We start from the raw sequence: 26,317 nt of genomic DNA on the forward strand, positions 1-26,317 counted from the left end.
CCATGTTGAAGAACCAAGCAGCCTGATCTGAATGAGGTGTCTCCGTGGTAACCATGTGTGAGGACATTGCATCTCTGATAAGATAACCAGAGTTCTCAAGTTTATTTTAAAGATGCACTATGCAGAAATCGTTCTGCCATTTCCTGGTTGCTAAAATTCTAATAGTTCGCCTAATTTCAGTTTGTGACAAAACAAGGAAGTATAGTGTAGAGAATCATTGTACCATCTAAACTGCTGTGAAATATATTTTTAACTACCAATATTGTATTTTCAGCTGTTTGAAGCTGGTGTACAAAACCAAAAATAAAAGACGCAAAAATGAAACTTAAGAACAGGAAGCATAGAAATAGCGCACATAGAACAGATCTACCGCTTCTTAGACTGGCTTTCAATGACAATGACAGATCTAGAACTCACATTTCTATGTGAATTTTGTCGGGTCTCCCAAAAATTTACATATTGCCGCTTTAAAGTGCATTATCACAAGGTTTCCTCCTACTTTAGAAAGAATATACAGACCTCACCACTGTCTGTCTGTCTGTCTGTCTGTCTCTCCCTCCAGGGGTCAACATGGTGTTATAATAATAATAATAATAATAATAATAATAATATGCCATTTAGCAGACGCTTTTATCCAAAGCGACTTACAGTCATGCGTGCATACATTTTTGTGTATGGGTGGTCCCGGGGATCGAACCCACTACCTTTGCGTTACAAGCGCCGTGCTCTACCAGCTGAGCTACAGAGGACCACATGATTCTCCTGGTGACCTCACCACTGTTTGTCTGTCTGTCCCTCCCTCCAGGGGTCAACATGGTGTTATGGTTCTCCTGGTGACCTCACCACTGTCTGTCTGTCTGTCCCTCCCTCCAGGGGTCAACATGGTGTTATGATTCTCCTGGTGACCTCACCACTGTCTCTCCCTCCAGGGGTCAACATGGTGTTATGATTCTCCTGGTAACCTCACCACTGTCTGTCTGTCTGTCTCTCCCAGGTATGACTCGTTCACAGGCGTTCCAGTTTGCCAGCAGAACATCTCTCTGGAGAAGGCCAGTATTCTGTTCAACATCGGCGCGCTCTACACCCAGATCGGCACGCGCTGCAACCGGCAGACAGGCTCCGGCCTCCAGGATGCAATCACAGCCTTCCAGAAGGCTGCAGGTGAGGAGACGCACTAGAATCACAATGGGCTGTGACCCACATGGCACCTTATTCCCTATATAGTGCCATTTGGGTCCAATGGGCCCAGGTCAACAGTAGTGGACAGGCCCAGGTCAACAGTAGTGCCCAGGTCAACATTCCTGAGTGGCACAGTGGTCTAAGGCGCTGCATCGCAGTGCTAACTGTGCCACTAGAGATCCTGGTTCGAATCCAGGCTCTGTCGCAGCCGGCCGCGACCGGGAGACTCATGGGCGGCGCACAATTGGCCCAGCGTCGTCCAGGGTAGGGGAGGGAATGGCCGGCAGGGATGTAGCTCAGTTGGTAGAGCATGGCGTTTGCAACGCCAGGGTTGTGGGTTTGATTCCCACGGGGGGCCAGTATAAAAAATAATAATATATGTATTCACTAACTGTAAGTCGCTCTGGATAAGAGCGTCTGCTAAATGACTAAAATGTAAATGTAAACAGTAGTGCACAGGCCCAGGTCAACAGTAGTGCACTATGTAGGGAATAGGGTGCATTATGTAGGGAATAGGGTGCATTATGTAGGGAATAGGGTGCATTATGTAGGGAATAGGGTGCGTTATGTAGGGAATAGGGTGCGTTATGTAGGGAATAGGGTGCGTTATGTAGGGAATAGGGTGCGTTATATAGGGAATAGGGTGCATTATGTAGGGAATAGGGTGCATTATGTAGGGAATAGGGTGCATTATGTAGGGAATAGGGTGCATTATGTAGGGAATAGGGTGCATTATGTAGGGAATAGGGTGCCGTTTGGGATGCAGGCGATGACAGCCACAGGACAGCAGAGTTTGAGACTGTTGAGTTTCCGGGTCTCTTTCTCTCATGAACTAAGAACAGGAGCTAGGTTCCCTATATACAGTAGACTGTATTATTACATAGACTGTCCCTAGTAGACTGTATTATTACATAGACTGTCCCTAGTAGACTGTATTATTACATAGACTGTCCCTAGTAGACTGTATTATTACATAGACTGTCCCCAGTAGACTGTATTATTACATAGACTGTCCCCAGTAGACTGTATTATTACATAGACTGTCCCTAGTAGACTGTATTATTACATAGACTGTCCCTAGTAGACTGTATTATTACATAGACTGTCCCTAGTAGACTGTATTATTACATAGACTGTCCCCAGTAGACTGTATTATTACAGACTGTCCCCAGTAGACTATTATTACATAGACTGTCCCTAGTAGACTGTATTATTACATAGACTGTCCCCAGTAGAATGTATTATTACATAGACTGTCCCCAGTAGACTGTATTACTAGTAGACTGTATTATTACATAGACTGTCCCTAGTAGACTGTATTATTACATAGACTGTCCCCAGTAGACTGTATTATTACATAGACTGTCCCCAGTAGACTGTATTATTACATAGACTGTCCCTAGTAGACTGTATTATTACATAGACTGTCCCTAGTAGACTGTATTATTACATAGACTGTCCCCAGTAGACTGTATTATTACATAGACTGTCCCCAGTAGACTGTATTATTACATAGACTGTCCCTAGTAGACTGTATTATTACATAGACTGTCCCCAGTAGACTGTATTATTACATAGACTGTCCCTAGTAGACTGTATTATTACAGACTGTCCCTAGTAGACTGTATTATTACATAGACTGTCCCTAGTAGACTGTATTATTACATAGACTGTCCCCAGTAGACTGTATTATTACATAGACTGTCCCCAGTAGACTGTATTATTACATAGACTGTCCCCAGTAGACTGTATTATTACATAGACTGTCCCCAGTAGACTGTATTATTACATAGACTGCCCCTATTAGACTGTATTATTACAGACTGTCCCTAGTAGACTGTATTATTACATAGACTGTCCCCAGTAGACTGTATTATTACATAGACTGTCCCCAGTAGACTGTATTATTACATAGACTGTCCCTAGTAGACTGTATTATTACATAGACTGTCCCCAGTAGACTGTATTATTACATAGACTGTCTCCAGTAGACTGTATTATTACATAGACTGTCCCCAGTAGACTGTATTATTACATAGACTGTCCCCAGTAGACTGTATTATTACATAGACTGTCCCTAGTAGACTGTATTATTACAGACTGTCCCCAGTAGACTGTATTATTACATAGACTGTCCCCAGTAGACTGTATTATTACATAGACTGTCCCTAGTAGACTGTATTATTACATAGACTGTCCCTAGTAGACTGTATTATTACATAGACTGTCCCCAGTAGACTGTATTATTACATAGACTGTCCCCAGTAGACTGTATTATTACATAGACTCTCCCCAGTAGACTGTATTATTACATAGACTGTCCCCAGTAGACTGTATTATTACATAGACTGTCCCCAGTAGACTGTATTATTACATAGACTGTCCCCAGTAGACTGTATTATTACATAGACTGTCCCCAGTAGACTGTATTATTACATAGACTGTCCCTATTAGACTGTATTATTACAGACTGTCCCTAGTAGACTGTATTATTACATAGACTGTCCCCAGTAGACTGTATTATTACATAGACTGTCCCCAGTAGACTGTATTATTACATAGACTGTCCCTAGTAGACTGTATTATTACATAGACTGTCCCCAGTAGACTGTATTATTACATAGACTGTCCCCAGTAGACTGTATTATTACATAGACTGTCCCCAGTAGACTGTATTATTACATAGACTGTCCCCAGTAGACTGTATTATTACATAGACTGTCCCCAGTAGACTGTATTATTACATAGACTGTCCCTAGTAGACTGTATTATTACATAGACTGTCCCCAGTAGACTGTATTATTACATAGACTGTCCCCAGTAGACTGTATTATTACATAGACTGTATTATTACATAGACTGTCCCCAGTAGACTGTATTATTACATAGACTGTCCCCAGTAGACTGTATTATTACATAGACTGTCCCCAGTAGACTGTATTATTACATAGACTGTATTATTACATAGACTGTCCCCAGTAGACTGTATTATTACATAGACTGTCCCCAGTAGACTGTATTATTACATAGACTGTCCCCAGTAGACTGTATTATTACATAGACTGTCCCTAGTAGACTGTATTATAACATAGACTGTCCCCAGTAGACTGTATTATTACATAGACTGTCCCCAGTAGACTGTATTATTACATAGACTGTATTATTACATAGACTGTCCCCAGTAGACTGTATTATTACATAGACTGTCCCCAGTAGACTGTATTATTACATAGACTGTCCCTAGTAGACTGTATTATAACATAGACTGTCCCCAGTAGACTGTATTATTACATAGACTGTCCCCAGTAGACTGTATTATTACATAGACTGTCCCCAGTAGACTGTATTATTACATAGACTGTCCCTAGTAGACTGTATTATTACATAGACTGTCCCCAGTAGACTGTATTATTACATAGACTGTCCCCAGTAGACTGTATTATTACATAGACTGTCCCCAGTAGACTGTATTATTACATAGACTGTCCCTAGTAGACTGTATTATAACATAGACTGTCCCCAGTAGACTGTATTATTACATAGACTGTCCCCAGTAGACTGTATTATTACATAGACTGTCCCCAGTAGACTGTATTATTACATAGACTGTCCCCAGTAGACTGTATTATTACATAGACTGTCCCCAGTAGACTGTATTATTACATAGACTGTCCCCAGTAGACTGTATTATTACATAGACTGTCCCCAGTAGACTGTATTATTACATAGACTGTCCCTAGTAGACTGTATTATAACATAGACTGTCCCCAGTAGACTGTATTATTACATAGACTGTCCCCAGTAGACTGTATTATTACATAGACTGTCCCCAGTAGACTGTATTATTACATAGACTGTCCCCAGTAGACTGTATTATTACATAGACTGTCCCCAGTAGACTGTATTATTACATAGACTGTCCCCAGTAGACTGTATTATTACATAGACTGTCCCCAGTAGACTGTATTATTACATAGACTGTCCCCAGTAGACTGTATTATTACATAGACTGTCCCCAGTAGACTGTATTATTACATAGACTGTCCCCCTGGGAGACCCTGAGAGAGAAAGGCTCAATCACACTACATCACTCTGTTCACTATCTGAGAGAACTTCCGTAATAAGTGAGTCTACAGCTGTAGAAATCACTGAACACAAGCATCGTGTTTACCTAGTGTTATAAACTCTAATTCACAGAGGAGGTATACAGAGGGAAAACAAAATGGCTGCTGTTTTTATTTCTGCAGCCTCTGCATTTAGGCTGGATATCTGTAAAGCACTCGGTGACATCTGCTGCTGTAAAAAAGGCTTAATAAAATAAGTGTGATTTTTAATTTGATTTATGCTTTTGCTGAGGTCAGGCTGAGGTCAGGTCAGGATTAGGTCAGTCTTGCTAACAGCAGGGTTACGTACAACCAGAGGTCCTCACGTCTGTGTCTCTCTGTGTACGTCTCTGTCTCTCTCCGTCCTCACCTCTCTGTCTGTCTGTGTCTCTCTGTGTATGTCTCTGTCACTCTCCGTCCTCACCTCTCTGTCTGTCTGTCTGTCTCTCTGTGTACGTCTCTGTCTCTCTCCGTCCTCACCTCTCTGTCTGTCTGTGTCTCTCTGTGTACGTCTCTGTCTCTCTCCGTCCTCACCTCTCTGTCTGTCTGTGTCTCTCTGTGTACGTCTCTGTCACTCTCCGTCCTCACCTCTCTGTCTCTCTGTGTCTCTCTGTGTATGTCTCTGTCTCTCTCCGTCCTCACCTCTCTGTCTGTCTGTGTCTCTGTGTACGTCTCTGTCTCTCTCCGTCCTCACCTCCCTCTCTGTCTCCCTAACACCGCCTGAAAAGCGCCCATCAATCACCTTTTCATGGTGACAACAACGCCCTTATTTACTGTTCACTGTGGAAGTTTTGGAATTAGGCCAAGACTTAGCTAAAGGAAATAGCAATGGTGAACTTGATCAAATGTCTTTTGAAGGAGTTGGCAGAATGTTTTCTTTTGCTGTAGACTATCGGACAGTTTCTGAAAGAAAGTAAATGATTGTAAATTGTTTTGGACCTGTAAACAGATCGTTTGAATTCAATAATGTTTTGCATTTTACTTTTTCCCGAACCTAAATATGCTGCACTGCCCGCGAATTCTAAAACGATGTCTACTCTAAAAAATTTAATAAAAATATACTGTATGTTAAAAACCAAGCTATCTTTCGGATGCATAGAGCAAAAACTAGAAATGATCATCTAATAGGCCCAATTAAATGAGAGATGGTCATTTATTGTATGGCTTCTTCAGTATTAACCCCTCACGGCCAGAAAAGGTGAGGAATTTATACTGCAATGGTTAGGATATATGATACAGTGCATTCGGAAAGTATTCAGACCCCTTCACTTTTTCCACATTTTGTTACGTTACAGCCTTATTCTAAAATGGATGAAATTAAAATGTTCCCTCGTCAATCTACACACAATACCCCATAATGACAAAGCGAAAACAGGTTTTTAAACATATTTGCAAATGTATTAAAAATAAGAGATACCTTATTTACATAAGTATTCAGACCCTTTGTTATGAGACTCGAAATTGAGCTCAGGTGCATCCTGTTTCCATTGATCATGCTTGACATGTTTCTACAACTTGATTGGAGTCCACCTGGGGTCAATTCAATTGATTGGACATGATTTGGAAAGGCATACACCTGTCTATATAAGGTCCCACAGTTGACCGTGCATGTCAGAGCAAAAACCAAGCCATGAGGTCGAAGGAATTGTCCGTAGAGCTCCAAGACAGGATTGTGTCGAGGCACAGATCTGGGGAAGGGCACCAAAACATTTCTGCAGCATTGAAGATCCCCAAGAACACAGTGGCTTCCATCATTCTTAAACAGAAGAAGTTTTGAACCACCAAGACTCTTCCTAGAGCTGGCTGCCCGGCCAAACTGAGCAATCGGGGGAGAAGGGCCTTGGTCAGGGAGGTGACAGAGCTCAGACCAGACCATGAGAAACAAGATTCTCTGGTCTGATGAAACCAAGATTGAACTCTTTGGCCTGAATGCCAAGTGTCACGTCTGGAGGAAACCTGGCACCATCACTACGGTGAAGCATGGCGGTGGCAGCATCATGCTGTGGGGATGTTTTTCACCGGCAGGGACTGGGAGACTAGTCAGGGTCGAGGCAAAGATGAACGGAGCAAAGTACAGAGGGATCCTTGATGAAAACCTGCTCCAGAGCGCTCAGGACCTCCGACTGGAGTGAAGGTTCACCTTCCAACAGGACAACAACCCTTAGCACACAGCCAAGACAACGCAGGAGTGGCTTCGGGACAAGTCTCTGAATGTCCTTGAGTGGGCCCAGCCAGAGCCCGGACTTAAACCCGATCTAACATCTATGGAGAGACCTGAAAATAGCTGTGCAGCGACGCTCCCCATCCAACCTGACAGAGCTTGAGAGGATCTGCAGAGAAGAATGGGAGAAACTCCCCAAATACAAGCTTGTAGCATCATACCCAAGACGACTCGAGGCTGTAATCTCTGCCAAAGGTGCTTCAACAAAGTACTGAGCAACGGGTCTGAATACTTATGTAAATGTGATATTTGAGTTCTTTTATTTTTAATACATTTGCAAACATTTATAAAAACCTGTTTTAGCTTTGTCATTATGGGGTATTGTGTGTAGATTGAGGAGGGGGAAACAATTTAATCAATTTTAGAATAAGGCTGTATCGTAATAAAATGTGGAAAAAGTGAAGGGGTCTGAATACTCTCCGAATGAACGGTATGTGTATTATGTTCCTAAAGCAAATATTGTCAACTGGAGAAACACATTACAGTATTCAGATGTAGCCTACAAACGTCAATGGAAAAGGTGAACCTTCTGATCCTCTACGGGATCGGTGTCCCGTATACGGGACGGTTGAGCTAACGTGCGCTAATGTGATTAGCATGACTGTTGTAAGTCCCGGCAAACTTTCCAGGACATAGACATGTCTTTATATGAGCAGAAAGTTTAAATTATTTTTAATCTGTGAGTACTCATGGTCTAATGTTAGAAACTGAGTACTCATGGTCTGATGTTAGAAACGGTGAGTACTCATGGTCTAATGTTAGAAACTGTGAGTACTCATGGTCTAATGTTAGAAACGGTGAGTACTCATGGTCTAATGTTAGAAACGGTGAGTAGTCATGGTCTAATGTTAGAAACGGTGAGTACTCATGGTCTAATGTTTGAAACTGTGAGTACTCATGGTCTAATGTTAGAAACTGAGTACTCATGGTCTGATGTTAGCGGGAGTATAAAAGGATTAGCACATTCTCACGTCAAGTTCAGTTTTTATAAATGCAAATTCTTGCGTGAAAACTGGCGCATGCATGTTTTGGGGCATATTTTATCCGTATGCAGCGTTTAGAAATGAGTCCTGAACCACCTGAAGGAGACGTTCACTCACACCTCCCAGCTATGATGTGAGTCCCTCCATGCTCAGCTCAGCTCAGCTCACCTCCCCCCTCTCTCTCTCTCTCTCTCTCTCTCTCTCTCTCTCTCTCTCTCTCTCTCTCTCTCTCTCTCTCTCTCTCTCTCTCTCTCTCTGTGTCTCCCCCTGTAGGAGTCCTGCACCACCTGAAGGAGACGTTCACCCACACCCCCAGCTACGACATGAGCCCCTCCATGCTCAGCATGCTCATCAAGATGATGCTGGCTCAAGCTCAGGAGTGTCTGTTTGAGAAAATCGCTCTGTCGGGCATCCGCAATGAGTTCTTCTCTCTCCTCAAGATGGCCCAGGAGGCTGCCAAGGTACATGTACAAAACATTTAATCATTTACACGGTCTACAGGCTAATACAGATGGATTGATATTGATTAATTTGCTATAGATAGATTTTATGGATTGGTCTGATGTTCAATGGGTAACATTCAACACATTACAGATCTGCTTTGCCCTAATAGTGTTTGTTTTAGAGTTTAACCTCAACGCTATAATGAGCTCCATTATCTAAGACAGTATGGCACTTCCCGTCTCACAGATCCCTTTGAGGTGGGTCTGACTAAAGAGCAGGAAAGGTCGTCCTGTAACAATATAACAGTACCTCCCAAATGGCACCCCATTCCCTATTTAGTGCACTAAGACTCTGCTCAAAAGTAGTGCACTATATAGGGAATAGGGTGCCATTGGGCTCTGGTCAAAAGTAGTGCACTATATAGGGAATAGGGTGCCATTGGGCTCTGCTCAAAAGTAGTGCACTATATAGGGAATAGGATGCCATTGGGCTCTGGTCAAAAGTAGTGCACTATATAGGGAATAGGGTGCCATTGAGCTCTGCTCAAAAGTAGTGCACTATATAGGGAATAGGATGCATACTATAACACTACATCTCTATGTCCCCTCTCAGGTAGGAGACACCTATGGCCAGGTCCACCAGTCTATGAGCCAGACTCCCATCAAAGACAACGTCCCGTTCTTCTGGTCCACCATGGCTCAGGTCAAGACCAACCACTACCGCTCACTGGCACACTACTTCCTGGCTACCGCTCTGTTGGACCACCAGCGTAAGTTAAGCAGCCATTAGCCAATGAGTGAGTGAGTGAGTGAGTGAGTGAGTGAGAGATTTCCTGGACCTTACTGAAACAGAGTGGTTCATTCACCTCCTCCTTCCTCTCACATCCCAAAGACGACATCTCAGGTATCAGTTTAAATAGACTTTAATGGACTCTCCTCATCAAGACCTTTAGTGGAATCTCCCAACTGGGACCTTTTTAGTTTTATAACGAGGACAGAAAGAGAGAGCAGTGTAGAGTTTGAATCGGTACCACCATGGTCAGTTATATAACACTTCTTTGTGTTGCTCAAACCAAACTGTCTCGGTCCCAGGCTGGATCTGTCCTCTGGTTAGAGGGACACTGCCAACAGCCAAGGCTACATCCCAAATGGTTCCCTATATAGTGCACTACTTTTGACCAGAGGTGTATGACCATGGCACCCTATTCCCTATATAGTGCACTACTTTTGACCAGAGGTGTACGACCATGGCACCCTATTCCCTATATAGTGCACTACTTTTGACCAGAGGGGTATGACCATGGAACTAATCATGTCCAAATGGATCAACTAAACTAATCATGTCCTGATGGTGTCCCTGCATTGGCAGAGAGGAGGGATTGCATAAAACTCAAACCTTGATTGAAAGGCAGAATTGTGTCTCCTGTCTCTGTGTTGCCATGTCCTAATCCTGTCTCTGTGTTGCCACGTCCTTCTCCTGTCTCTGTGTTGCCATGTCCTTCTACTGTCTCTGTGTTGCCATGTCCTTCTCCTGTCTCTGTGTTGCCATGTCCTTCTCCTGTCTCTGTGTTGCCATGTCCTAATCCTGTCTCTGTGTTGCCATGTCCTTCTCCTGTCTCTGTGTTGCCATGTCCTTCTCCTGTCTCTGTGTTGCCATGTCCTAATCCTGTCTCTGTGTTGCCATGTCCTAATCCTGTCTCTGTGTTGCCATGTCCTAATCCTGTCTCTGTGTTGCCATGTCCTAATCCTGTCTCTGTGTTTCCATGTCCTAATCCTGTCTCTGTGTTGCCATGTCCTTCTCCTGTCTCTGTGTTGCCATGTCCTTCTCCCGTCTCTGTGTTGCCATGTCCTAATCCTGTCTCTGTGTGTTGCCATGTCCTAATCCTGTCTCTGTGTTTCCATGTCCTAATCCTGTCTCTGTGTTGCCATGTCCTAATCCTGTCTCTGTGTTGCCATGTCCTTCTCCTGTCTCTGTGTTGCCATGTCCTTCTCCTGTCTCTGTGTTGCCATGTCCTTCTCCTGTCTCTGTGTTGCCATGTCCTTCTCCTGTCTCTGTGTTGCCATGTCCTTCTCCTGTCTCTGTGTTGCCATGTCCTTCTCCTGTCTCTGTGTTGCCATGTCCTTCTCCTGTCTCTGTGTTGCCATGTCCTTCTCCTGTCTCTGTGTTGCCATGTCCTTCTCCTGTCTCTGTGTTTCCATGTCCTTCTCCTGTCTCTGTGTTGCCATGTCCTAATCCTGTCTCTGTGTTGCCATGTCCTAATCCTGTCTCTGTGTTGCCATGTCCTTCTCCTGTCTCTGTGTTGCCATGTCCTTCTCCTGTCTCTGTGTGTTTCCATGTCCTAATCCTGTCTCTGTGTTGCCATGTCCTAATCCTGTCTCTGTGTTGCCATGTCCTAATCCTGTCTCTGTGTTGCCATGTCCTTCTCCTGTCTCTGTGTTGCCATGTCCTAATCCTGTCTCTGTGTTGCCATGTCCTAATCCTGTCTCTGTGTTGCCATGTCCTAATCCTGTCTCTGTGTTGCCATGTCCTAATCCTGTCTCTGTGTTGCCATGTCCTAATCCTGTCTCTGTGTTGCCATGTCCTAATCCTGTCTCTGTGTTGCCATGTCCTTCTCCTGTCTCTGTGTTGCCATGTCCTTCTCCTGTCTCTGTGTTGCCATGTCCTAATCCTGTCTCTGTGTTGCCACGTCCTTCTCCTGTCTCTGTGTTGCCACGTCCTAATCCTGTCTCTGTGTTGCCATGTCCTAATCCTGTCTCTGTGTTGCCATGTCCTAATCCTGTCTCTGTGTTGCCATGTCCTAATCCTGTCTCTGTGTTGCCGTGTCCTTCTCCTGTCTCTGTGTTGCCATGTCCTTCTCCTGTCTCTGTGTTGCCATGTCCTAATCCTGTCTCTGTGTTGCCATGTCCTAATCATGTCTCCTGTCTCTGTGTTGCCATGTCCTTCTCCTGTCTCTGTGTTGCCATGTCCTTCTCCTGTCTCTGTGTTGCCATGTCCTAATCCTGTCTCTGTGTTGCCATGTCCTTCTCCTGTCTCTGTGTTGCCATGTCCTTCTCCTGTCTCTGTGTGGCCATGTCCTAATCCTGTCTCTGTGTTGCCATGTCCTAATCCTGTCTCTGTGTTGCCATGTCCTAATCATGTCTCCTGTCTCTGTGTTGCCATGTCCTAATCCTGTCTCTGTGTTGCCATGTCCTAATCCTGTCTCCTGTCTCTGTGTTGCCATGTCCTTCTCCTGTCTCTGTGTTGCCATGTCCTAATCCTGTCTCTGTGTTGCCATGTCCTAATCCTGTCTCTGTGTTGCCATGTCCTAATCCTGTCTCTGTGTTGCCATGTCCTAATCCTGTCTCTGTGTTGCCATGTCCTAATCCTGTCTCTGTGTTGCCATGTCCTAATCATGTCTCCTGTCTCTGTGTTGCCATGTCCTAATCCTGTCTCTGTGTTGCCATGTCCTAATCCTGTCTCTGTGTTGCCATGTCCTAATCCTGTCTCTGTGTTGCCATGTCCTAATCCTGTCTCTGTGTTGCCATGTCCTAATCCTGTCTCCTGTCTCTGTGTTGCCATGTCCTTCTCCTGTCTCTGTGTTGCCATGTCCTAATCCTGTCTCTGTGTTGCCATGTCCTAATCCTGTCTCTGTGTTGCCATGTCCTAATCCTGTCTCTGTGTTGCCATGTCCTAATCCTGTCTCTGTGTTGCCATGTCCTAATCATGTCTCCTGTCTCTGTGTTGCCATGTCCTAATCCTGTCTCCTGTCTCTGTGTTGCCATGTCCTTCTCCTGTCTCTGTGTTGCCATGTCCTAATCCTGTCTCTGTGTTGCCATGTCCTAATCCTGTCTCTGTGTTGCCATGTCCTAATCCTGTCTCTGTGTTGCCATGTCCTAATCCTGTCTCTGTGTTGCCATGTCCTTCTCCTGTCTCTGTGTTGCCATGTCCTTCTCCTGTCTCTGTGTTGCCACGTCCTTCTCCTGTCTCTGTGTTGCCATGTCCTAATCCTGTCTCCGGTCTGTGTTTTTTCCAGTGAGATCCAGTGATGATGAGGACCAACAGGAGAAGGCTCTGTCCCAGGTGTATGATGCCATGCCAGATGGCCGCTCCCCGCTCGACATCCTCAGGAAGAGAGAGGAGAGACGACACATCGGTAAGGCCCATAGGCCCAAAGCCCAATACTGTGTTTACGTGGGTCCTTTATTATGTGGTTGAGGTCTAGATCCAGTCATTTACACAGTCTCTGACTGTCTGGACTCTACACACCTGCTGTGTTTGAATCCTCATACTAACCGCACCGACCGTACTATTTGTGACGTAAATTTAGGATGTAGTATGTTTATTGGTCATGGTATGGATGTAGTTAGTATGCCAAAAGTTCCCGGATGCTACATTCGTCAAAATACGAGGTATACAAGCAGTGGACACTATTTCCGTGCTTTTAGGGCCCATAATGCAATTCTTCAGAAAATGGGCGTGGCTTCATAACGTTTTCAGATTCGAAGAAAATGGCCGAAGTCCGACGAGAGCGGATACAAATTCATTGATTTAACTAATTATGACAAATGTTACGAAAATGTTGAGCAATGTAATAAAGTAATGACTTTTCAAACAAGTTACGCTACACGTTATGTTGGCTGACTATTTGTTAGCTACGCTATCCTTACGAACCGCATAGCATATCATTACAGCAGTATGTACCGGTATGTTAGCTAGCTACCTCGTTACTTGGCTATTAATACATCGTACTTAACCAGTATATTAAGCATATGCTACCTAACTAACTACCCAACGTTTATTGACTTCATTATTCACGACATTCTTAGCTAAGTGGTATAGTCGCTGTGCGTTCTCAATGGACATAAATTCGCTCTGGCCATCTACTCTGATTTCAGAGCACTCTCGTCTGATTGTGCCAGAGCACAGAATAACTGATGAATTTACGATAGCTCAACACCTGCTGAATATGGCCGGTGTCAGTAAACATCGGCAAAAAAGCGTCATTAAATTGTTGCCAGCAGCACAGGATAACATGAAAACAGCCTAACCAGCTCTGCTAGGGCGAGTAACATGGTCAGTGAGGTGTTCTCTCATTTGTGTCCGGAAGTAGCTAGCCAGTTAGCTTGGGTGCTTGACTGCCGTTGTGATGGTCAGAATGCTCGGATCAACCCTACTCCTCGGCCAGTGTGCGCTCTGAACGCTCCGAGAGGGAAACGCTCTGAATTTACGAACGCTCAGAGCGCACTCTGGCACTCCCGATTTGAATTTACCTGCTACCTGTGTATATAGTGTTGATAACGGGATATGGAGAAGGGAGAGTCGGTCAAGGATGGATTCAGACTAGGTGGTAAATTGTATGACAAGCGGCAGTTTATTCAGAGTAAAGATATCTGGTACAAGCGTGCACGGACTCGTTCTTTCAGCTCATATGGAACTTGCAGACGGAGCCCCGAAAACACAGTGCACATATGTTTTATACAGTTAGTAAAGTAGGTTGAGTCTGGCAGATCTGGTCTTCTGGTTGGTCCATGCTGTTCGAGCGTCGTCCTCTGTGATTGGGTCTAGGAGATCTACGCGCTGTAGCTCAGGCCCTTTGTTCCGAATGTTCAGCAAAGTAGGAGATTTGGTGTGTGTGTTTAGTTATCTTATCTTGAGTAAGTCTGTGTGTGTGAGTGCATCTGTGGCAAGAGTCACGAGATGTTGTTGTCTATAATCAGCAATGACCCTAACACCCTGTGGTCAGGCGTTACCTGTTTCATCAATGTCTATGCAAGGTTGGTGTCAGCATTCTGTCTCTGAGTGTGTGTGTGTGTTCAGCATCATGTGCCTCTTGTGCAATGCAGAACATGTTTTCTGCAATATATGTGCCTTCGAGTTCTTGACAAAACTTGTCTTGAAAAAAGGAATTAGTTATAGCAATGTAATAGCAATAAGCTATTTATAAAAATAGCATTTCTTACAATAGCCATGTTATTACCTGGTACTTCCTGTATATAGCCATGTTATTACCTGGTACTCCCTGTATATAGCCATGTTATTACCTGGTACTCCCTGTATATAGCCATGTTATTACCTGGTACTTCCTGTATATAGCCATGTTATTACCTGGTACTTCCTGTATATAGCCATGTTATTACCTGGTACTCCCTGTATATAGCCATGTTATTACCTGGTACTCCCTGTATATAGCCATGTTATTACCTGGTACTCCTTGTATATATCCATGTTATTACCTGGTACCCTATGGACTGAGTCTAAACAGGATCCATTTTGTTTTTACCTGTATCCTTACTCATACCCACCTGCCTTACTGACTCTCCCCTCTCTCCCTCCTCAACCTCTCTTCTCCCACCTCCCCTCGCCTCCCTCTCTCCACCTCACATCCACCTTCCCTCCACCTCACATCCACCTTCCCTCTCCTCCCTCTTCCGCCTCCTCCCTCCACCTCCCCTCTCCTCCTCCACCCCCCCTCTCCTCCTCCCTCCACCCTCCTCCTCCCCTCTACTCCCCTCTCCTCCTCCTCCTCCACCTGCCCTCTCCACCTCCTCCACTTCCCCTTTCCTCCCCCTCTCCCTCCCCCAGGTAAGGCCCACCTGCGGCGGGCTGTGATGGGTCACGAGGAGGCTCTGAGGATCCATGGTCTGTGTCGTCACCTCAGGAAGCTCGAGGTCCTCCAGGACATTCTCCTGGCCAGTCACAAACGCTCCCTGGCCAAGTTCAATGACAACAACCAAGACGACGAGTTCACAGACTACCTGGAGGCACCAGACATCATCTGTGAGTGAACCTCTTATTGGCAACTCAATCAACAACTCTTATTTTTTTAAAATGTTTTACTTCAACGTCAGCTCTGTCTCCACATTACTGTTTATTTAATATACTGAGATAGGGTCTCGCTATTGGACATCATTATAATTGTTGGGTTAAATTTGTGTGTGGATTGTAAGACTAGACATATAACATACAATGTAGCTTCCTAAATGTTCTCATGTGAAATAACCTTAAACAACCTTCTAATTACCTTTTTTAGATAGTCGTTTAGTAGTCCCAGGTGATGTGATGATCTATTGTTTACCGTCATCATGTAGCCAACCTGGCACCCCCCCCCCCCCCCCCCCCCCCCCCCCCCCCTGTACTACTCTACTCCAGAGGAGGTTGCCAGGTTGTGTAGTTGTGATAACAAACAAACAGCATGATAAGGCCTATTTTTCCCTCCTCAGCTAAAACGGAGCACAAGGCGGAGATGGAAATGCCCATGTCCACTAAGGTGAAAGTCACAGACTTTTTCCGGAGGCTGGTATGTGGGCTACTAATTTTAACATTCTAACATTTTCAGGGCCGGTTTCCCGGACACAGAATAAACCTAGACCTGCTGAATGGAGAATCACCATTGACTCTTAAACTCCTTTATAGTCTAGGACTAAGCTTAATCTGTGTCCGGGAAACCGGCCCTTCATGTAAAGTATGTATGGTTTATTCAGAAATTGGCATTACAAAGCTCTGGATTTGTTTTGTTTTTTTAAACAAAATGTTTTCAGTTAAATTCAGTTCAACTTGTTCTGAACACCCAGATCGTGTTGTGCTGTTTTCTGAATCCACCCCAACAGAACCACATTGTCTTGGTGACTCAATAACATTTAACAGTGGTGTTGAACTCGGTTAATACCCCTATTTACTCAGTCACATTGTCTTGGTGAATCAATAACATTTAACTGTGGTGTTGAACTAACAGCTTGCATCCCAAATGGCACCTAATCTATTCCCTACATAATGCACTACTTTTGACCAGGCCCCATAGTGCCATTTGGGACGCAAACTAACAGTCCTATCAGGGTTGGTTGTCCATGGTAAATGATCATAACAACCTGTCCGTCTCCCCCCACCCCACACTAACAGACCTACAGTGAGGGGGAAAAAAGTATTTGATCCCCTGCTGATTTTCTACGTTTGCCCACTGACAAAGAAATTATCAGTCTATAATTTTAATGGTAGGTTTATTTGAACAGTGAGAGACAGAATAACAACAAAATAATCCAGAAAAACGCATGTCAAAAATGTTATAAATTGATTTGCATTTTAAATGAGGGAAATAAGTATTTGACCCCCTCTCAATCAGAAAGATTTCTGGCTCCCAGGTGTCTTTTACACAGGTAACGAGCTGAGATTAGCAGCACACTCTTAAAGGGAGTGCTCCTAATCTCAGCTTGTTACCTGTATAAAAGACACCTGTCCACAGAAGCAATCAATCAATCAGATTCCAAACTCTCCACCATGGCCAAGACCAAAGAGCTCTCCAAGGATGTCAGGGACAAGATTGTAGACCTACACAAGGCTGGAATGGGTTACAAGACCATCGCCAAGCAGCTTGGTCAGAAGGTGACAACAGTTGGTGCGATTATTCGCAAATGGAAGAAACACAAAATAACTGTAAATCTCCATCGGCCTGGGGCTCCATGCAAGATCTCACCTCGTGGAGTTGCAATGATCATGACAACGGTGAGGAATCAGCCCAGAACTACACGGGAGGATCTTGTCAATGATCTCAAGGCAGCTGGGACCATAGTCACCAAGAAAACAATTGGTAACACACTACGCCGTGAAGGACTGAAATCCTGCAGCGCCCGCAAGGTCCCCCTGCTCAAGAAAGCACATATACAGGCCCGTCTGAAGTTTGCCAATGAACATCTGAATGATTCAGAGGAGAACTGGGTGAATGTGTTGTGGTCAGATGTGACCAAAATGGAGCTCTTTGGCATCAACTCAACTCGCCGTGTTTGGAGGACGAGGAATGCTGCCTATGACCCCAAGAACACCATCCCCACCGTCAAACATGGAGGTGGAAACATTATGCTTTGGGGGTGTTTTTCTGCTAAGGGGACAGGACAACTTCACCGCATCAAAGGGACATGGACAGGGCCATGTACCGTCAAATCTTGGGTAAGAACCTCCTTCCCTCAGCCAGGGCATTGAAAATGGGTCGTGGATGGGTATTCCAGCATGACAATGACCCAAAACACACGGCCAAGGCAACAAAGGAGTGGCTCAAGAAGACGCACATTAAGGTCCTGGAGTGGCCCAGCCAGTCTCCAGATCTTAATCCCATAGAAAATCTGTGGAGGGAGCTGAAGGTTCGAGTTGCCAAACGTCAGCCTCTAAACCTTAATGACTTGGAGAAGATCTGCAAAGAGGAGTGGGATAAAATCCCTTCTGAGATGTGTGCAAACCTGGTGGCCAACTACAAGAAACGTCTGACCTCTGTGATTGCCAACAAGGGTTTTGCCACCAAGTACTAAGTCATGTTTTGCAGAGGGGTCAAATACTTATTTCCCTCATTAAAATGCAAATCAATTTATAACATTTTTGACATGCGTTTTTCTGGATTCATTTGTTGTTATTCTGTCTCTCACTGTTCAAATAAACCTACCATTAAAATTATAGACTGATCATGTCTTTGTCAGTGGGCAAACGTACAAAATCAGCAGGGGATCAAATGCTTTTTCCCCTCACTGTATCAGGGTTGGGTGTCCATGGTAAGTTATCATAACAACCTGTCCGTCTCCCTCCCTCCAGGGTCCTCTGTCGGTGTTCTCTGCTAAGCAACGCTGGACAGCTCCTCGCACCGTCAGGCTGAAACTTGAGGACAGAGACCTGGGCTTCACCCTGAGAGGAGACCCTGTACCGGTGCAGGTCACCTCCCTGGACCCACTCTGCCCTTCCGCTGTGAGTATACTGTACTACTGGTTACTGGGGGGAAGGGTTAGGCTGACGGGAGGAAGGGTTTTGGTGATGCACACTGGTCACCTTCCTAGACCCACCCTGCCCCGCCGCTGTGAGTGACATACATACACTGTCTGATTTCATGTGTCATAAAGGGTGGATGATTATTGTGTCATAAAGGGTGGATGACTTTGAACTAGACTAGATTATGTCTTTTAACTTTTAACTCCGTTTGTAAATCATTCATGTTGACCTCAAATGAAACCTCCACATCTGCCTGTGGATCATCATAACCCTTCCCCTCTCTCTGGCCTGTGTGTGTCGCATCATAACCCTTCCCCTCTCTCTGGCCTGTGTGTGTCGCAGCATAACCCTTCCCCTCTCTCTGGCCTGTGTGTGTCGCAGCATAACCCTTCCCCTCTCTCTGGCCTGTGTGTGTGGCAGCATAACCCTTCCCCTCTCTCTGGCCTGTGTGTGCGGCAGCATAACCCTTCCCCTCTCTCTGGCCTGGGCAGCATAACCCTTCCCCTCTCTCTGGCCTGTGTGTGTCGCAGCATAACCCTTCCCCTCTCTCTGGCCTGTGTGTGCGGCAGCATAACCCTTCCCCTCTCTCTGGCCTGGGCAGCATAACCCTTCCCCTCTCTCTGGCCTGTGTGTGTCGCAGCATAACCCTTCCCCTCTCTCTGGCCTGTGTGTGCGGCAGCATAACCCTTCCCCTCTCTCTGGCCTGTATGGGCGGCAGCATAACCCTTCCCCTCTCTCTGGCCTGTGTGTGTGGCAGCATAACCCTTCCCCTCTCTCTGGCCTGTATGGGCGGCAGCATAACCCTTCCCCTCTCTCTGGCCTGGGCAGCATAACCCTTCCCCTCTCTCTGGCCTGTGTGTGCGGCAGCATAACCCTTCCCCCGTTAACACAGTGCAGGTGAATGTCTAATTTCCATAAGAAGGGTTCGACCTAAACAGTTACTCTGCCACAGTCACTGTCACAGCCTGTAACACCGGTCTGTACTCTGCAGTCTCCTGGTGCTAATCATCTAGGAATAATTAGTGATTACCCAAAGAGGACGAACTTTGAATTAGTTTGAATTGATCATTACAGAGCAGCCATCAGACGGACTCCAATAGGGTGCTGCTCAGAGCCAAGACCGACGTAATAAAACACCCAGTCAAACATGAAACGCACTGTTCTAATTTCCCTCCAGAGTTCCCCTAATGAACCGTTCATTAGTAACATTATGGACCAACAACAACACCCTAAAAATAGAAATCCCTCAATTCCTGGAAATATAACAATAGTGTTTACCTCATAGTGGGGGCTTTGATGAGGAATGAGGCTACTCCCTCCCCCCTCCCTCCCCCCTCCCTCCCTCCCTCCCCCCTCCCTCCCTCCCCCCTCCCTCCTCCCTCCCTCCCCCCTCCCTCCCTCCCTCCCTCCCTCCCTCCCTCCCTCCCTCCCTCCCTCCTCCCTCCCTCCCTCCCTCCCTCCCTCCCTCCTCCTTCCTTCCCTCCCTCCCTCCCTCCCTCCCTCCTTTCAGTCAGAATGCTCATTAATAGCTGCTAACAAAGACCAGAGCCTGATTAGGACCAACTGACTAGACCAGACCAGAGCCTGATTAGGACCAACTGACTAGACCAGAGCAGAGCCTGATTAGGACCAACTGACTAGACCAGACCAGAGCCTGATTAGGACCAACTGACTAGACCAGAGCAGAGCCTGATTAGGACCAACTGACTAGACCAGAGCAGAGCCTGATTAGGACCAACTGACTAGACCAGAGCAGAGCCTGATTAGGACCAACTGACTAGACCAGAGCAGAGCCTGATTAGGACCAACTGACTAGACCAGACCAGAGCCTGATTAGGACCAACTGACTAGACCAGAGCAGAGCCTGATTAGGACCAACTGACTAGACCAGAGCAGAGCCTGATTAGGACCAACTGACTAGACCAGACCAGAGCCTGATTAGGACCAACTGACTAGACCAGAGCAGAGCCTGATTAGGACCAACTGACCAGACCAGACCAGAGCCTGATTAGGACCAACTGACTAGACCAGACCAGAGCCTGATTAGGACCAACTGACTAGACCAGACCAGAGCCTGATTAGGACCAACTGACTAGACCAGAGCAGAGCCTGATTAGGACCAACTGACTAGACCAGACCAGAGCCTGATTAGGACCAACTGACTAGACCAGAGCAGAGCCTGATTAGGACCAACTGACTAGACCAGAGCAGAGCCTGATTAGGACCAACTGACTAGACCAGAGCAGAGCCTGATTAGGACCAACTGACTAGACCAGACCAGAGCCTGATTAGGACCAACTGACTAGACCAGAGCAGAGCCTGATTAGGACCAACTGACCAGACCAGACCAGAGCCTGATTAGGACCAACTGACTAGACCAGAGCAGAGCCTGATTAGGACCAACTGACTAGACCAGAGCAGAGCCTGATTAGGACCAACTGACTAGACCAGAGCAGAGCCTGATTAGGACCAACTGACTAGACCAGAGCAGAGCCTGATTAGGACCAACTGACTAGACCAGAGCAGAGCCTGATTAGGACCAACTGACTAGACCAGACCAGAGCCTGATTAGGACCAACTGACTAGACCAGACCAGAGCCTGATTAGGACCAACTGACTAGACCAGACCAGAGCCTGATTAGGACCAACTGACTAGACCAGAGCAGAGCCTGATTAGGACCAACTGACTAGACCAGAGCAGAGCCTGATTAGGACCAAATGACTAGACCAGAGCAGAGCCTGATTAGGACCAACTGACTAGACCAGACCAGAGCCTGATTAGGACCAACTGACTAGACCAGAGCCTGATTAGGACCAACTGACTAGACCAGTGCAGAGCCTGATTAGGACCAACTGACCAGAGCAGAGCCTGATTAGGACCAACTGACTAGACCAGACCAGAGCCTGATTAGGACCAACTGACTAGACCAGAGCAGAGCCTGATTAGGACCAACTGACTAGACCAGACCAGAGCCTGATTAGGACCAACTGACTAGACCAGAGCAGAGCCTGATTAGGACCAACTGACTAGACCAGAGCAGAGCCTGATTAGGACCAACTGACTAGACCAGAGCAGAGCCTGATTAGGACCAACTGACTAGACCAGAGCAGAGCCTGATTAGGACCAACTGACTAGACCAGAGCAGAGCCTGATTAGGACCAACTGACTAGACCAGAGCAGAGCCTGATTAGGACCAACTGACTAGACCAGAGCAGAGCCTGATTAGGACCAACTGACTAGACCAGAGCAGAGCCTGATTAGGACCAACTGACTAGACCAGAGCAGAGCCTGATTAGGACCAACTGACTAGACCAGAGCAGAGCCTGATTAGGACCAACTGACTAGACCAGAGCAGAGCCTGATTAGGACCAACTGACTAGACCAGACCAGAGCCTGATTAGGACCAACTGACTAGACCAGACCAGAGCCTGATTAGGACCAACTGACTAGACCAGAGCAGAGCCTGATTAGGACCAACTGACTAGACCAGAGCAGAGCCTGATTAGGACCAACTGACTAGACCAGAGCAGAGCCTGATTAGGACCAACTGACTAGACCAGACCAGAGCCTGATTAGGACCAACTGACTAGACCAGACCAGAGCCTGATTAGGACCAACTGACTAGACCAGAGCCTGATTAGGACCAACTGACTAGACCAGAGCAGAGCCTGATTAGGACCAACTGACTAGACCAGAGCAGAGCCTGATTAGGACCAACTGACTAGACCAGACCAGAGCCTGATTAGGACCAACTGACTAGACCAGAGCAGAGCCTGATTAGGACCAACTGACTAGACCAGACCAGAGCCTGATTAGGACCAACTGACTAGACCAGAGCAGAGCCTGATTAGGACCAACTGACTAGACCAGAGCAGAGCCTGATTAGGACCAACTGACTAGACCAGACCAGAGCCTGATTAGGACCAACTGACTAGACCAGAGCCTGATTAGGACCAACTGACTAGACCAGAGCAGAGCCTGATTAGGACCAACTGACCAGAGCAGAGCCTGATTAGGACCAACTGACTAGACCAGACCAGAGCCTGATTAGGACCAACTGACTAGACCAGAGCAGAGCCTGATTAGGACCAACTGACTAGACCAGACCAGAGCCTGATTAGGACCAACTGACTAGACCAGAGCAGAGCCTGATTAGGACCAACTGACTAGACCAGAGCAGAGCCTGATTAGGACCAACTGACTAGACCAGAGCAGAGCCTGATTAGGACCAACTGACTAGACCAGAGCAGAGCCTGATTAGGACCAACTGACTAGACCAGACCAGAGCCTGATTAGGACCAACTGACTAGACCAGAGCAGAGCCTGATTAGGACCAACTGACTAGACCAGAGCAGAGCCTGATTAGGACCAACTGACTAGACCAGACCAGAGCCTGATTAGGACCAACTGACTAGACCAGAGCAGAGCCTGATTAGGACCAACTGACCTAGACCAGACCAGAGCCTGATTAGGACCAACTGACTAGACCAGACCAGAGCCTGATTAGGACCAACTGACTAGACCAGACCAGAGCCTGATTAGGACCAACTGACTAGACCAGAGCAGAGCCTGATTAGGACCAACTGACTAGACCAGACCAGAGCCTGATTAGGACCAACTGACTAGACCAGAGCAGAGCCTGATTAGGACCAACTGACTAGACCAGAGCAGAGCCTGATTAGGACCAACTGACTAGACCAGAGCAGAGCCTGATTAGGACCAACTGACTAGACCAGACCAGAGCCTGATTAGGACCAACTGACTAGACCAGAGCAGAGCCTGATTAGGACCAACTGACCAGACCAGACCAGAGCCTGATTAGGACCAACTGACTAGACCAGAGCAGAGCCTGATTAGGACCAACTGACTAGACCAGAGCAGAGCCTGATTAGGACCAACTGACTAGACCAGAGCAGAGCCTGATTAGGACCAACTGACTAGACCAGAGCAGAGCCTGATTAGGACCAACTGACTAGACCAGAGCAGAGCCTGATTAGGACCAACTGACTAGACCAGAGCAGAGCCTGATTAGGACCAACTGACTAGACCAGACCAGAGCCTGATTAGGACCAACTGACTAGACCAGACCAGAGCCTGATTAGGACCAACTGACTAGACCAGAGCAGAGCCTGATTAGGACCAACTGACTAGACCAGAGCAGAGCCTGATTAGGACCAAATGACTAGACCAGAGCAGAGCCTGATTAGGACCAACTGACTAGACCAGACCAGAGCCTGATTAGGACCAACTGACTAGACCAGAGCCTGATTAGGACCAACTGACTAGACCAGTGCAGAGCCTGATTAGGACCAACTGACCAGAGCAGAGCCTGATTAGGACCAACTGACTAGACCAGACCAGAGCCTGATTAGGACCAACTGACTAGACCAGAGCAGAGCCTGATTAGGACCAACTGACTAGACCAGACCAGAGCCTGATTAGGACCAACTGACTAGACCAGAGCAGAGCCTGATTAGGACCAACTGACTAGACCAGAGCAGAGCCTGATTAGGACCAACTGACTAGACCAGAGCAGAGCCTGATTAGGACCAACTGACTAGACCAGAGCAGAGCCTGATTAGGACCAACTGACTAGACCAGAGCAGAGCCTGATTAGGACCAACTGACTAGACCAGAGCAGAGCCTGATTAGGACCAACTGACTAGACCAGAGCAGAGCCTGATTAGGACCAACTGACTAGACCAGAGCAGAGCCTGATTAGGACCAACTGACTAGACCAGAGCAGAGCCTGATTAGGACCAACTGACTAGACCAGAGCAGAGCCTGATTAGGACCAACTGACTAGACCAGAGCAGAGCCTGATTAGGACCAACTGACTAGACCAGAGCAGAGCCTGATTAGGACCAACTGACTAGACCAGAGCAGAGCCTGATTAGGACCAACTGACTAGACCAGAGCAGAGCCTGATTAGGACCAACTGACTAGACCAGAGCAGAGCCTGATTAGGACCAACTGACTAGACCAGAGCCAGAGCCTGATTAGGACCAACTGACTAGACCAGAGCAGAGCCTGATTAGGACCAACTGACTAGACCAGAGCAGAGCCTGATTAGGACCAACTGACTAGACCAGACCAGAGCCTGATTAGGACCAACTGACTAGACCAGAGCAGAGCCTGATTAGGACCAACTGACTAGACCAGAGCCTGATTAGGACCAACTGACTAGACCAGAGCAGAGCCTGATTAGGACCAACTGACTAGACCAGAGCAGAGCCTGATTAGGACCAACTGACTAGACCAGACCAGAGCCTGATTAGGACCAACTGACTAGACCAGAGCAGAGCCTGATTAGGACCAACTGACTAGACCAGACCAGAGCCTGATTAGGACCAACTGACTAGACCAGAGCAGAGCCTGATTAGGACCAACTGACTAGACCAGAGCAGAGCCTGATTAGGACCAACTGACTAGACCAGAGCAGAGCCTGATTAGGACCAACTGACTAGACCAGACCAGAGCCTGATTAGGACCAACTGACTAGACCGACAGCAGAGCCTATTAGGACCAACTGACTAGACCAGAGCAGAGCCTGATTAGGACCAACTGACTAGACCAGAGCAGAGCCTGATTAGGACCAACTGACTAGACCAGAGCAGAGCCTGATTAGGACCAACTGACTAGACCAGAGCAGAGCCTGATTAGGACCAACTGACTAGACCAGACCAGAGCCTGATTAGGACCAACTGACTAGACCAGAGCAGAGCCTGATTAGGACCAACTGACTAGACCAGAGCAGAGCCTGATTAGGACCAACTGACTAGACCAGAGCAGAGCCTGATTAGGACCAACTGACTAGACCAGAGCAGAGCCTGATTAGGACCAACTGACTAGACCAGAGCAGAGCCTGATTAGGACCAACTGACTAGACCAGAGCAGAGCCTGATTAGGACCAACTGACTAGACCAGAGCAGAGCCTGATTAGGACCAACTGACTAGACCAGAGCAGAGCCTGATTAGGACCAACTGACTAGACCAGAGCAGAGCCTGATTAGGACCAACTGACTAGACCAGAGCAGAGCCTGATTAGGACCAACTGACTAGACCAGAGCAGAGCCTGATTAGGACCAACTGACTAGACCAGAGCAGAGCCTGATTAGGACCAACTGACTAGACCAGAGCAGAGCCTGATTAGGACCAACTGACTAGACCAGAGCAGAGCCTGATTAGGACCAACTGACTAGACCAGAGCAGAGCCTGATTAGGACCAACTGACTAGACCAGAGCAGAGCCTGATTAGGACCAACTGACTAGACCAGAGCAGAGCCTGATTAGGACCAACTGACTAGACCAGAGCAGAGCCTGATTAGGACCAACTGACTAGACCAGAGCAGAGCCTGATTAGGACCAACTGACTAGACCAGAGCAGAGCCTGATTAGGACCAACTGACTAGACCAGAGCAGAGCCTGATTAGGACCAACTGACTAGACCAGAGCAGAGCCTGATTAGGACCAACTGACTAGACCAGAGCAGAGCCTGATTAGGACCAACTGACTAGACCAGAGCAGAGCCTGATTAGGACCAACTGACTAGACCAGAGCAGAGCCTGATTAGGACCAACTGACTAGACCAGAGCAGAGCCTGATTAGGACCAACTGACTAGACCAGACCAGAGCCTGATTAGGACCAACTGACTAGACCAGAGCA

General features: G+C 46.7%; 1 protein-coding gene across 1 annotated transcript in view; it reads left to right on the forward strand.

Moving 5' to 3' along the window:
• LOC311117587 (rhophilin-2-like) overlaps positions 1 to 18,842 on the forward strand; it is a 59,019-nt gene extending 40,177 nt beyond the window's left edge. The window contains exons 7-13 of the mRNA XM_084192529.1: positions 995 to 1,161; positions 8,760 to 8,947; positions 9,543 to 9,699; positions 12,943 to 13,062; positions 15,492 to 15,686; positions 16,130 to 16,206; positions 18,480 to 18,842. Of these exons, the coding sequence (XP_084048655.1) occupies positions 995 to 1,161; positions 8,760 to 8,947; positions 9,543 to 9,699; positions 12,943 to 13,062; positions 15,492 to 15,686; positions 16,130 to 16,206; positions 18,480 to 18,746 (1,171 nt within the window). The 3' untranslated portion in view covers positions 18,747 to 18,842. The remainder of the gene's footprint in view (positions 1 to 994; positions 1,162 to 8,759; positions 8,948 to 9,542; positions 9,700 to 12,942; positions 13,063 to 15,491; positions 15,687 to 16,129; positions 16,207 to 18,479) is intronic.
• The last annotated feature ends 7,475 nt before the right edge of the window (positions 18,843 to 26,317 follow it).

Source organism: Coregonus lavaretus (genome assembly GCF_964263955.1).
Source record: "Coregonus lavaretus genome assembly, contig: HAP1_SCAFFOLD_2078, whole genome shotgun sequence".
NCBI classification, from domain to species: Eukaryota; Metazoa; Chordata; class Actinopteri; order Salmoniformes; family Salmonidae; genus Coregonus; species Coregonus lavaretus.